Raw genomic sequence first — 15,075 nt, 5'->3', positions numbered from 1 at the left:
CAGAAACAAAGTTCATCCAAGTAAGAATTTATTAAAGAAGTCATACTGGCACACCTGGGAAAACTCGAATCTGAGAGTTCCGGGTTTTCCCTTCGTAATTGAAAATCAAAACCCACCCCCCTGCACCCACCAGTCCATCACATGGTCCAATCACCCATTGTCGCAACTGGACACATTCCTCCAAACACTTCTTTCCAGATGCAGGGTTAACTTGCCCTTGATTTTAAGAGAAGAATGTTGTTATGTCTAAACTTCCACCTCTCTATGAAATCACCCCTCCCAAATTCCCAGGCACTAAGATGTGGCAACGTGGAAGCTTCTACTGTCAGTAAAATATGGCTTTCAAAACTGACAAATATAACTGTTTAGAGAGAACACATGCACATTAACATTTATAGTTGAGTTCTCTAGTTTCACAATTTCCAAGCATCAAAGATAATAATAGCAAAATAAATAAGGTATTTCTAGGGAAATAAATCATCTGCCAACATCTGCCTTGGATTATTTGAATTTTTAAAGTTGTACTAGGATTTATCATTGTAAAATATCACATTAGCAGAATTATTCAGGTCTAATCACCAATTCTAGACAGATATTCAAATGACAATGAGTTTGCTGGAATTTTATTTGATGGAATAACTATTTCTATTTGGAAATTTACCCATTGCCTTGAGTAACCCTTCAGTAATATGAATAATGAATATCACATAAAAATTAAAAGCTCTCATTCATAGTTTCACAGGAATATGTACTATCTTCTAGTAACTACTGCTGATGAAATATTCGGACCCAAAGGGAAAATTCATACAATATTTCTCCCCTAGAAAGAAAGAAAGAAAAAAGATTCATGGTCTGTTTGCAGAGAAATGATAAATCAAATTCATATCTGTACTAATTTTACTCATTAATATCTGTTTCTGTATTATATGGAATTAAATTAAAGAAGTTCTGTTCTTCAGCATTTCTGTAATACATAATTGTTTGTATTGAAAGAAATATCAATAGGGTGCTAGTGGATTAATATTAAATATGAAATTTATATCTTCTTTCTTAAAGGTAGATTGAACGATACCTTTGAGCACAAGAATATCTCATTTAACAAGTGTAGTTAAAGTAGAATCAGATATGGCTCAGATTAGTTACAAAATTGCACAATTGTAAGACTTCCATTGCCTTAGTAATCCTTTGGTTGCAGCAGCCCTTAGAAGATTGGCTGTATATCTTGTAATATGATATAATATCTAAATCTGCATAAGCTGATATTTTAGCAAATGTACAATTCCTGGAATTTCTGCAATATGTTGTTCAGTTTTTCACCAATGTGTCATCGTGGTTTTGAATATTAGAATGTCATCAACATGATAAACAGCTTTTTTCTATAAATCTAAGTTAGAACATTTTTAGGCAAGGGAGAATTTAAAGTAGTATTTCCCAAATTGGTAATTTTAAGATGTGCGGTTTCAAATCTTCAATTTACAAACCAGCATGAAGTTCACATATATTAAAATTGTCAAGTTTGAGAAACACTGTTCTAAAGTATCTCTTGGATTATATTTTTCAGAATGAAATGATAAAAGTTGCAGTTACTTTCAACTTTGTCAGGCTCACAACTTACATCAACTACTTTTTTTTTTTTGCAATATATGTATTGATGCAATAGTAATGCTATTTATTATAACTCTCTGTTTAGGGAAATTCAGTAGTTAAGCTTTTCTCAACTGTGATGAAATATACCTGGCTTTCCAGATATATTTTACATCAATTTTAGAATAGCAATTAGGATGATGGAAATTAAAGTCCATTAAAGCTGTAATATTATTATATCCCTAATTATCAATTCAAGACAAATGGTTCAAATATCTCCTAAGATGTTGGAAAATGTTTCTCAGCTTCAGCAACTTTGAGATGACTGGAATTCCCAGCCATTAAGTCCACATATTTTAAAGTCACTGAGGATGATAAACACTGTCTTAGGACTTCTGGATAAGGAATGTTGAGCTAGCAGGTCATCAAATAAGCAGAGAAGATGTTATGGCCACAGCTAAAGCACCAGCAGGTAGACCAGGGGATAAGGAAAGGAAAGGAGGCCATTTATTTATGCTCTTGTTAGCTTCTCCTCACAAGAAAACCACTACTAGCTGCTTCCTGCAGATTTGAGAGGATGAAGGGAGGCAATCATTCATTCAACCACAGCTTTTCAAAAATTACCTATTTTTTTAAGGATATTAGCGATCTTCAAAGCAACAAATCTGTAAAGGTCTGAGTTTACCTTCTTTGCAGAAGAAAAGAGAAAATACCTAACGTTCTTTAAATTACCTCATTCTTTAAGAATTTGAAATAAATGCCAAAAAGCTAAATTAGACATTAATCTAAAATTCATAAATGACTCTTGGGACCAAATTAATTTTGAATATTAAGATTTTTGTTATAATTTTTGGAAATAATTATAATAAACAGCATCTTTGTGGGAATTGTTGTTTAAGCTAATTTAATATTAATTTTGAGAATTTATGATTTTAGAAATTGCACATGGAGAGAGGGGAGATTTCCAGGTATAAGGAAAAAGAAAAAAAGTATCTTGCTGTTTATCTTTTATTAGCTTTGAGACAAAATGAGAGAAAGGAGTATGATATTTGAGATATTTCAAGAAATATTTGAAGAATGGGGACAGAAACTTGTGTCAGCAACGGCATCTGCTCCTATGGAAAGATTATGACCAAAACTTGTTAAAGAAGAAATGACAGATTTTAAAGATCTACAGGATAAAGAGCTGAACCAAACCTTAGGTTATTTAGAAGTATTAGAATATCAAGAAATATTGAAATACTGAAAAAAAATTGTTGAAGGCAGAAATAATAGAATTACTAAGTTTGTACCTGTTCAGAAGATTGGAAGTCTCTTCCTTTCTGGTTACAGTTTACTTTTTTTTTTACATTGTAAATAAAAAAAATACAGTCTCGCTCAAACACAGACACCAGCCTAAGCTCAAATTTTGTGAAAGCTATTGTGCCAGTTAATTGTTCCTCTAAACCAGACCTGGGCTTTCTATAGCCTGTGGGCCACATCTGACTCTTTGGCTGATCCAGCCCATGGTGATGGCAACAAGGGTGGTAATGGGACAGTGAAGGGGACCATGGCAGCAGCAATGCGGCTACCATTGCGGTGGCCCTATTGGTTTGGTCTCCACAACAGTATCAGTTTCACATATGCCCCTGGGGAAAATTAATTGTCCACCCTGCTCTAAACCCTCTGAACAAAGAATATATCATTTTGACAAACATGTTTGTTCAACAATATCTAATTTAACATAAACTGTATTTTTGAAATTAGTGGGGAGGCAACATTTGCATATCAAAGTCAATCTTTTCCACAGTTTTTCACTGCTTGAATAAAACTATAAAAACAGAAAACAAAAGAAAATGAAACAAAACAAGAAAAGAAAAAGAAACAAAAGAAAAAAGTTAAATCAAACATAATATAAATGCAAAATTAATTATGTGTATTTAAGAATTTTTAAGTTTAATCTCTATTATTATTGTCACTGGTCATCATTTTATATAATTATTATGATTTTGATGTGTGTCTGAGACAATTTTGACTTCTGGCAACAGCTTAGATAAGTCCCTGCAATTTTGGGGGCAAGATTTCAGAATCTTTGCTTCCTTCGTAGGGCAGAGAGAATGCCTAACCCAAAGTCACCCAGATTTGGGGGTAACATACAAGTAAATAAAAGTTCTTCACAAATAGGCAAATTTCAAATGTTCAGAATGCCATTTATCAATATATTGATATTTTTAAAGCCTAGTGTCTTTCCAAGAACACTTGGCTTGCTTACTATACCTCATATAGGTAATCAAGGGATTCAGTTAAATTAAATGTATAAGGGCTCCAACATAAGAAATTTGACAACCAACACTTTTTGACAGCTACTGATAAATCCAAAATATTTTTGATGAATGAATCTTTTTTTAAAGATCATAAGGAATTTATTTAACATTTCTTATAAAGGAAACCTTTCTGAGTTATAATAAAGTTGCTAAATTATTAGTAAATCTAAATTGTTGCTTCAGCTTCTAAAGAAATATCTCTAATACATTTAAAACCCGTGGGGCTTTTGGGGAAGCCAATGCATTTGGTCTAAATAAAGAGCATATAATATAATGCATTGCTATTCAGCTATTTGAGGATAAGTATAATGTTTTTGTAATCTTTCAAACATTGAAAAGAATTGTTAATAACTAACTGATTAAGGCTAACTGTCCCATTTTAAGCCCATACTTTAAAAAAAAAATAACCACCATTTAAAAGCAATTATTTCAAAACACTTGTTTCCCAAGGGAACAAGGATCAATTTATTTTCTAGATATGTTAGACCATCTTCAGCATTAAAAACACTAGAAAGATAATAGAGTTTCTATTATATGTAGAATAAACAACTTGCCAAGATTTTGAAAGTGCCAAAAAATAGCTTTACAAATGATCCCTAACAATACAAAATCTGCGTTGGTTTTGTACTGATACAATAAAAATGTAGTAAATATCTCCAGGGATGTAATTAAAAATTGAAAAATTATTCTCCTCTTTTCCATTTAATTAGAAAATCATAATTGTGAAAATGAGAATTGTGGAGTTTGTATCATAATTTAACTTTTAAATAGTTTAAAATATCTTAATGTATACTATACTAAATACTATAAGTAGATATCCCATTTATAGTATTTAGCACTCTTGATGTAATGTTCATTTTCATATCTACTCTTTCCTAGATTCATTAATAGAAGGTTAAAAATACATTTAAGTATTTTCCATTAATTTTTGTTAACAATTTGAAATACACAAATTTATCTAAAAGAATATTTTTCTATGGATAACTATCCCCATATTGTAATAGAATTTGAATAATATAAAATTCCAATTATGTATTTCCATAGAAATCTATCTATTGAAAAATATTAAAATTTATTCCAATTTATTATATCTCTCAAAACATTAGACATATTTCTATAAATTTTTCACAAAGCTACATAGAGAGCTCTTAAGAAGGCCCAGAATATTTTTGCAAATAATCTGTGATGTTACGGCCACTTTTCATGGAATTCTTTAAGACAAGCCAAGAGTTCCATTATCAAATTAAATATGAGAGAAAATAAGGAACAAGTTTGAGAGTATCATAATACAACTTAAACTGAGTCTTAGTATAATTCATTAAGACTAGAATAATGCATTTTAATCAAAGAAGTAGTAGAAAATGGAAATGCATTTTAATGCTCATAGTTCTTCAAACCATTTAATTTTAATCACATCAAAGGTTTTTTTTTATCCAGTGAAACTTCTATAGCTGTTTCATAATTCTCAATTCTATGATTAAAACACTGTATGTATCTATAAATAATCTAATTTTATCAGAGGATTGGAATTCTTCCTTAAAGCTAGATAGTGCAGGATAAAATCTTGATGGTCCTACCCCTTGCAATTTTTGATCCCAAGCTACAATCAGGATCATTTTATCTAAGTTTCATATGCATATTGGGTAATAATGAAGAATTTATAGAGTCTTTTCCTATTTTCATAATGTAACCAGGCCCCACTCACGTGAGTGTCACAGCAACCTTACTCATGCGAGTAACGGTTGCTTGCCTACCCTTCTCACAAAACCATTCTCTCTTTCCTCCCTCCCTACCCCTCCGGGGCACCAACATGGAAAGGTTGGGGAACTCTGATCCAAGGAACATAGAGCATTCCAACCCTAAAGGATTAAATTGTCTGGACGTGTGCGATGGAAGACATATATTCCCTCAAATATGCAGGTCCTATCAAATGTGGGGCTGTATATGGATAACAAGTAGCACCTCATATCATACCCAGACATAAACTGGAAACCTATATGGATCATAAAGCAGAGAACTTACATGGACATAATGAGACCTTTCCATAACTGCTGCATTCTTCTAACGATATGTGGGAATGATCTTGGGAGATTGGGCGGCAGGGGGAGAGGAGCCATGCTAGGGGAATAATGGGATAATAGGCAGTTTAGCTCACAAAATGATTATGGGCGCAAAAAAATAATAATCTCAGAAGGGACCCTGTCTACTTTCTTGGGCTATAAAGGTGACAAGGGGGGGGGGAATTTATTTTATTTATTTATTTGATTTGCCAATTGTTTACAAGATAATAAGTATAAGTGTATACATAGTTGTGAATACATGAAATGGGTACATATAAGAAAAATAAAAGAAGAATAAGAGAAACAATAGGACAGGGACGGTAGGCACGTTGGTGCGCTTTATGCACGCCCCTACAGACCTCTTAGGAAAGGGGTGAGGTCAATAGTAGACAGTCTAAGGTTAAAGTTTTTGGGGTTTGGGGAAGAAACTACAGAGTCGGGTAGAGTATTCCAGACATTGACCACTCTATTGCTGAAGTCGTATTTCCTGCAATCAAGTTTGGTGCGGTTTACTTTGAGTTTGTATCTATTGTGTGCTCTTGTGTTGTTATGGTTGAAGCTGAAGTATTCATTGACAGGTAGGACATTGCAATGTATGATTTTATATACCATGCTTAAATCAGACCGAAGACGGCGTAATTCAAGGTTTTCTAGTTCTAGAATTTCAAGTCTGGTGGCATAAGAATGTACTTTTACACTTGAAGACTGATGTCAGCCTTGAAAGATAGTCCAGAGAAGAAGTATGCCCAGATGAACTAATTCAAGTTTATTGTAATATCGTATTAACACGATCTTGCAAGACTTCTTGTTGTGGCTCTTCCCCTGTCTTCCAAGGCAATTATTTATATATCATTACAATTCTGAACCAGTTGAAGTTTTGGGATGTTTTTCAAGAATAGCTCCATGTAGAGAGCATTGTAGTAGTCAAGTCACAAGATGATTAGGGTATAATTGACTTAAGTGGTTGAAGTTAGTTAGTTTACTTTATTGTCATTGCACCTCGTACAACGAAATCAAACACCATCTTCAGTGCACATCATGACCATGACCATGAAAATAAACACAAACACACACCCTTTCACCCTCCACACATTGAACCGAAAACCCCTGACACCACACCAACATTGCACTATACAGCAGAATTCAAAAGAGCTACTGCCCTGGGATAGAAGCTGTTTTTCAGCCTATTTGTCCTTGTTTTTATTACTCTGTACTGTCTGCCAGATGGTAATAGTTCAAAAAAGGGTTCCCAGAATGAGATGGATCTTTGAGAATGTTTTGAACTTTCTTAAGGCAGCAGGAGCTATAAAGCTCTTCCAAAGAGGGGAGAGGGCAACCAATGATCTTCTGGGCAATGACATTAACCCGCTGGAGTGCTTTCCTATCTGCCACCGTGCAATTGGCAAACCATACAGAGGTGCAATATGTTAAAATGCTCTCTATGGTGCAGCAGTAGAAGGTCACCAGCAGTTTTTCATTCAGTTGTTGTTTTCTGAGAAATCTCAGGTAGTATAATTTTTACTGGGCCCTTTTGACCAGGCCTGCAATGTGGGCACCCCAGGTCAGGTCCTTTTTTAGGGTAACACCCAGAAACTTAAAACTGGCCACTTGCTCCACTCGGTCTCCATTGATAAGCAAGGGCTGGATGTCTGATCTGTTCCTTCTATAATCCACTATAAGCTCCTTGGTCTTACTGGTGTTGAGGACCAAGTTGTTGTCTCCACACCACAAAGGCAACCGGTCCACCTCATCTCGGTAGGCAGATTCATCCCCCCTGGAGATAAGTCCCACCACTGTTGTATCATCTGTAAATTTAGCAATAGTATTACTAGCATGAGTGGGAATGCAGTCATGCACATAAAGAGTATAGAGTAAGGGACTCAACACGCAACCCTGTGGTGTACCAGTGTTAAGAATAAGGGCTGAAGAGGTATGATTACCTAATCTGACCCCCTGTGAGCGGACAGACAGGAAATCCATAATCCAAAGGCAGATTGAATTAGAAAGCCTAAGGTCCAGAAGTTTACACACTAGTCTATGTGGAAGAATTGTGTTAAACGCAGAACTAAAATCCACAAAAAGCATCCTCACATAGCCCTCCCGCTGTTCTAGATGAGTCAGAGCAGTGTGAAGAGTGATGGCTATAGCGTCCTCTGTAGATCTATTTTTTCTGTATGCAAACTGGTGTTTATTAAATGTGTGCAAAAGACCAGAAATGATATGCCGGCAGACCAATTTCTCAAAGCACTTCATGATGATAGGACTGAGTGCCACTGGTCTGTAATCATTGAGGTTATTGATAGGGAACTTCTTTGGCAGCGGAACAATGGTGGAAGCTTTCAAACAAGATGGAATAGTGGACTGGGATAAAGACCAATTGAAGATCCTGGTAAAGACTTCAGCCAACTGATCAGCACAGTCTTTAAGCACTCGGCCAGAGATACTGTCAGGACTGGCAGCCTTTCTAGGGTCCACAGCCCTCAGAATGCTCCTCACCTCCTGTTCCCTAAGTGTTCCTTATGTGGGAACCAGTGAAGTGACATACCAGTTATGCAAAATCCTTCCTAGTCACAGATGACACCAGCTCTTTAAGCAAGAACTATGAATCCAGGAATACTCTGGATTGTGAATCAATCTTAAGTAGGAAAGTGCTGCCCTATTCCAAGGTCAAAAATGAATATCCCCAATTGGTCTTTTAATTCTTGTTTTACTTTGTCCAGTAGTGATAAAAGTATAGAAACATATTTAAAGTGTTAAATATTTGGCCAGTATTTTCCCAAGATCTGTACAACAAGGTCAAACAATATTTATTAATAAATTATTCAGTTTTGCAAGAGTTGGTCCTTCTGAATTCAAAATGGTATCTATAATGCATACAGGAAGAGATATTCTAGATTCATTGGAAACAAAGATTAAGAACAAAATTAATTTAAGGACTTCAAAATAATGATCATGAAAATAATCAGTAGTCAAGAAATGTTGATTGTTAGGAGAAAGAAACAGACAACTGAACAATGAGCAAATGAAAATGACAGGAACCTGAATGAGACTATTTAAAGGCAACTGGGTTTTTAAATTTGGAGTAAAGATAGATAAAAGTAGAAATGTTATTGACTGTTGCAGTTGTATTCTTCTTTTACTCTTGGAAATTCCAGGCAATATACACAAATATCTCCCCCTTTCCCTCCTTGCATGGTGTATTGGGCTAAGAGACAACTGGTTCAAAATCAGCTAGCTCACATGATGGTTTCAAACTTGATCTTCCCAGTTCGGATCACTATATCAAGCCCTCTGCCACAATGACTCCCAATAAACAAAACCATGTCTAAAATCATGCATGATATGGGGAAAACAGGTTTTTTCCTCACTCAAAATAGAACTTGAAAGCCATCAACTGAAACAAACTTTAAGGAGTTTCTGAAGTAAGAAACAGTGCATATCGCAGACTTAAACAGAGGAATTTTCTGCCATCAGAAATACTGATGGGCATCATAATACACGGTTTTAAAAGGGTACTGAATTTAGGGAATTAAAAGCCAGCATTCCATATTTAATCTCCCTGGAATCCTTTCAGTGTATTTTATCTACCAGCAGCCAGGGAAAGACAATGGAGAAGCCATTCGGTCTTCACATGTGAGCTTTCAAAATGCATCCGACTGCCCTGTGTGAGAAACTGAGCAAATCCAGAAGGACTTTTTCTCTGCTCTTATAATACTACAACATTTTGCTGCAAACCACATTGCATTTGTTTCAGAGACAGCTTGAATCATAAAAGAAAATTTTATTCCCCATTATATGAAGGCCTTCTGTCATCTACCCTTACTAAATGTGTGTTCTTTGGAAACAGGAAATGATAACAGGATTTCAATTCCTTAATCTCCCATAGAATGACTCATTTGGTAAGTTTCGGATTGGATATATAGACTGGAGAGTTCTCGGAATCAGCTCAAGCACTTAAACCATTAAACTGCATTCTAGGGGACTGGAAATTAAGCTCTTCTGTTGGTGCTCTCGAATGTTGTTGATGCAAGGATGTGTTATGAGATGGAATTGGGCTTGCTGATGTCTGTCATCACAGTATAAGACCTTTTATAGGGCAATTCCCTTCCTTTCTTTATCAGTTAGATTTGCTGCTGCTATGCTTTTTAAAATATTTGCTGAATCTCTCAGGATTTTGAATACTTCACTTTCTTGTGGATCAGCAAATCTGAGGCTGTTATGCAGGTTTCTGATTTTTCTGACACAAAGTATTACTAATTTCACAGGCATTTCTCTAAGATTTGATGCAGCCAAGAAACAAACTGTTGTCCCTTCTTGGAGGCAACACCCAGCTGGACATAAAATTCACTCTTTTTGCTTCTGGCAGTTTAAATACGTCAAGAGATCTAATAAACCATGTATTTCCAGGTAGCTACAGGTAATGATAAAAAGAATGAATCCGAAATAAATCTATAAAAAAGGAAATTAAACAAAGCATTATTAACTGGACAGATCAATTGGATATATAGCATTTTGTATGTGAGTTTCCCATCTCTGCTAGAAGACAAAGGGAAGTTGACCATAGCAGGGTATTTTGGTAGTTATTGCTGCCTTCTTTGCAAGTTTTGTAGCTTCTCTGTTGTGGGCACAGCTGTTGTTTGGGTTTGTAAAGAAAGGAAGTCAAAATTCACATTTATCTTCTTCCCGTAGTCAAAACTTTCTCTTTCCCACCATCCTTATCACTTTGTTTATTTTTTCCTCCATGATCTTCACTGCAGAAAAATAGCAGACCTCCAGGTGCAGTATCTCCAATCTGCATACAGAAATACAGTGGGGGGAGTTTGGATGGGGGGGGCATTTTCTATTCTTTGCTAAAAGTTTTTTTATTGCATAAATGAGAATTATTCTTGGGTATATTGATGGATCTGACTTGTTTTTCTAAATCAGGGGTGTCCAACCTTGGCAACTTAAGATTGTGGACTTCAACTCCCAGAATTCCTCAGCCAGCTTTGCTGGCTGAGGAATTCTGGGAGTTGAAGTCCACAAGTCTTAAAGTTGCCAAGGTTGGACACCCCTGTTCTAAATTATAATATTTCAAATGTGTTAGTTAAATGTGCTTATATAACATGCAGCATGAGAGCAACAGGACCAAAAGTGTTCTGCTGCTGATTTTCACTGGTACTCAAAGGTCTGATGCATCTCGCTGCACTGTCCAACAATAGTCAGCCAGCACTGATGGATTCCAGGTTCCCTGATACTGTTTTTTTCCATTGTGACAATGCCATGGTGAAACTTTTCACCATGTTCATCACTGATTGAATCTAGATTTTTGGGGAAGAAGCCAAGTATGAATGAAGAAAACAAATCTTCAGTGACAATGTTGTGCTTCATAATCTTGTATGCTGTAAGAGGTTTGTCAGCAGTTGAGTGTAGTCTGGTGCCCTGTAGTTGCCAAGATAATTCTCAACGACATCCTTGAATGCTTTCCAGACGATATTCTCTGGCCCCATTCACAGACCTTTGAACTGCTTATCATTGATGACATATTTGATATGTGGATACACAAAAATGCCTTCTTTAATCTTGATATCAATTATTCTTGGAAACAGCTACCTCAAACAATGAAAACTTTCAACCTTCCTTGTTCATCACTTTCACAATTTTTTTTCATCAATCCAAGTTTTATGTGAAACAGAGGCAAATATATTTTTGTTGGCTCAATAAGTGGTTTATGTGCCATGTTTTTCTGTCCTCTTTCAGCTTTCAGCATGGCAATTTTTTTTAATGTAATGTGAATCTCTTACATGGCTGTCTCTTTCAACATGTAACATCCTATTCACACATGTAACAACAGTATTTGGTATATCTGAGCTGCATTCCAAGCAACACAATTACTACTTTTAGATCTCTACAGATATCCCAGTTGTATTTGGTGGACTGAACAACAACAACAGTTCCATGTTTTCGTATGTTTCCTTCATGTGTGCAGATATCCAACAGGTAATGAAGAGTGTACATTGAAAAAACAGAAAATTTCTATAACAGTATACAACAGTATTTGGTATATCTGAGCTGCATTCCAAGCAACACAATTACTACTTTTAGATCTCTACAGATATCCCAGTTGTATTTGGTGGACTGAACAACAACAACAGTTCCATGTTTTCGTATGTTTCCTTCATGTGTGCAGATATCCAACAGGTAATGAAGAGTGTACATTGAAAAAACAGAAAATTTCTATAACACTGAATGTAGGTTAAATTAGGGGTCACCAACTTTTTGGACCTCAGGGACCACCAAACTCATAATTTTAAATCCCGTGGACCCTGGGAAAATCCCCAAAAAGTCTGCAGGAAAATTCCCAACCCGGTTTCCTACTGATCAATCATTCTTTATTTGGGATCACAGGATACCAGCTCCAGCTCCGTTCTCAGGGGGGAGAGAGAGAGAAAGAGTGAGAGACTTTTTGAGCAAGGAAAGCAGCAGAAGTCTTTTCTTTTCTCCCCAAACTCTGCCAGTAGTTAGTCTTGGAGCAGGGTGCCTTGCAGGATCCCAAAGACTCATTTCTGAGTCTTCGGAGTTTGGGGAAAGAAAGAAAGACTTTGCTGCTTTCCTTGCATGCAGCCAAAAGGAGAAGAAGAAAGAAGGGGAAAGAAGCAGCCAGGTGGCCAGGGCAGGTGTGTGGGGCGAGTGGGGCAAGTTCCCTCCTCCGTCCTTCCCCCTTCCCCTCACTATTTCAAGCCTTGTGTTCCCTGGGCCATGTGGGTGGCGCAGTCTTGTGTTCCGCGCAGCCTGGATTAATTACTTGGGGGCTTTGGGGTGATATTTCTCTGCGGACCACCAAAATTTTCTCATGGACCACCAGTGGTCCCCAAACCACTGGTTGGCGACCACTGGGTTAAATTACAGGTTATTTTTGTGATTAGCAACCAAACATTTATAAGAAATACCCATAAGTGCTCAGGGAGCAAAATATTTGTTACCCAGTGTACCAGGGGACCTATACCTTAAGCTGAGAAGTTGAAAAAAAAATTTCCTCCCCCCCCCCCAACTACAAATCACTTTCCTATTGATACCAAAACTATATGGACATGCCTTTGATATCATAAGCTTGCAGTCTTAAGTCCACTTCTTCAGTTGACTAACATCAAGAAATGTACTTTGTGGGTTAAATTTTTGGTTGACCTGATTGCATGTGGCTTCGAGGAAGGGCTGTGGCTTTATAGATAGGCCTAGTCTGGAACAGGGTGCATAAACCTGGTGTCTTCCAAGATTTTTCAATGTCATTTCAACCCAAAAGACAGCCATGTTTGCTGAGGCTTGAGGTTTTTAGTTCAATCCATTATCGGAAAGTCTTGCCTATCTTATTCCTATTCGTGTGAGAAATAATCACCACTTACAGAATATTGTGATAAAGACTACATACTTTATGTTAAAAATGAGAAATTGATAGTAATTCTGATAGTTTCATTACTTCAAAATTAGATAGTATAACATTTTAAGGTGAAATGCATGCATTATACAGTAACGATAGAGTTCTTGAATGGAAGCAGCACACTTTTTTGTGGTAGTGAAGGTAAAGCCAGAATCTTCCACATTCTATACATTCTCTCTGCTGTAGCAGATTTTGTTTACATTTTCTTTAAAAGACTATGTAACAAGACATGACATGTACGCTTATACGTTGCATTACGCACAATGCTCGAATACACGCAGGAGCAAAAATTAACGTGGAAGTGGTCGCTCCTTTGAAAGGAGGGAGAAGGGAGATACGGCTCTTTTTTTTTCTCAAGAAAGTTTCCAAAAGGACCGAGCCTTTCTCCCTCTCTCGCCTTCCCCCACCCCGTTTGCAACGTGTTGCAATTCCGCTTAGTATCGTCCCGGTTGCCAAACCGCTGAAAGTTTGCCTCCACTTTGGAAATCTTAAAGAAAGCTTTCCTCCCTCACTCCCCCCTCCTCGCCTCTTTCCCTTCCGCCCACAACTGGCTGGGCAGCCAGTGGGGTTCGTGACGCAGCGTCTGAATTCTTAGAGGGCAGGGAGGGGCTTCGGGGGGGGGGCTCTCTTTTTTCTCCCATCGCCCCGTCTTTCTCTCCCATCACCTTCCTAACGGGAGGAGCGTTTGGAGGTGGAAAGCTACTGCATCCAGACAGCGCGGCGACAGGGAGCCAGGGGAGAAAGAAGATCCACCGCGCCTCATCGAGTTGTCTTCCCCTCACCTCGTCCGAGATGAGGCTTCCCAGACCCCTCTTTTCAATGCGGCCTCGCCTGCTAAGTTATACCCTGGGCATCCTCTTCATCCTTGAGATCGGACTCTATGCTTTTCCTTCAGGTAAGCTTCCTCTTCCCCACCCTTCTAAACTTGCGGTGTTTTGAGATGGGAGCGGGTTGGGGAGAAGGTGATTGTAGCACATCCTGCATTTCTTTTTTCTTTTTCTTTTTTAAAAGGAGTAGGATCCGGAATCCTCACTAATTTAGAAAATTTCCTCACCATTCCTTCTCGCTTTTTTGTTGGACAGTTGTAGGGCCCTTGGGGGTGTGTGCCTGCGAGTGGTAAAGGAAGGAGAGACCTGAATGAAACCAGATGTGTCTTGGAATGGCAAAGGGAGGGGGCTGGTTGGCGTGAACGACAGCCTGTTTTTTTAAACTTGCTTCTCTTGCCCCCCTCCAACAACAACACCAGCAACAAAAACCATCTATAGTTGGAAGAGTTGCTTTCCAGAATGTCCCAGTGACATTTGAACAAATTCTCTTGGAAGGGAAATTGGCACATAAAAATGCAATCCCAATATTCAGAGTTAGCTTTGGGGATTTCACTATATGACAACTGCAGTTCAGTTCTGCTGATCTCAACGTGTCCAGACATAACAAAAGCCACATACAGTACACCATTTCGTGCCAGTCAACCTTTGTAGAGAATGTAAGAGTTTATTTTATTTATTAGATTTTTACTTTACCTTTATTACTTTATATGTAACTCAAGGCAGGAAACATAACAGATAACAGATAATCAGAGTTGGGAGGGACTTGTAGGTCATCTAGTCCAACCCCCTGCCCAAGCAGGAGACCCTACACCATGGGAGTCCAATCTCTTCTTGAAAGTCTCAAGTGATAACGCTCCCACAACTTCCGAGGGCAAGCTGTTCCATGG

The 15,075-nt window shown here is 37.4% G+C and overlaps 1 protein-coding gene across 2 annotated transcripts in view; it reads left to right on the top strand.

The window, feature by feature from the left end:
* Window positions 1-13,931: 13,931 nt before the first annotated feature.
* MRC2 (mannose receptor C-type 2) overlaps window positions 13,932-15,075 on the top strand; it is a 107,258-nt gene continuing 106,114 nt past the window's right edge. For both annotated transcript variants that reach the window (XM_087946990.1, XM_087946989.1), the window contains exon 1: window positions 13,932-14,256. In XM_087946990.1, coding sequence (XP_087803116.1) covers window positions 14,154-14,256 — 103 coding nt within the window. In that variant the 5' untranslated portion in view covers window positions 13,932-14,153. The remainder of the gene's footprint in view (window positions 14,257-15,075) is intronic.

Source organism: Notechis scutatus, chromosome Z (genome assembly GCF_049901735.1).
Source record: "Notechis scutatus isolate UNSWTSFEM ecotype Mainland chromosome Z, rNotScu1.2, whole genome shotgun sequence".
NCBI classification, from domain to species: Eukaryota; Metazoa; Chordata; class Lepidosauria; order Squamata; family Elapidae; genus Notechis; species Notechis scutatus.
This window is presented reverse-complemented; position numbering and strand designations above follow the sequence as displayed.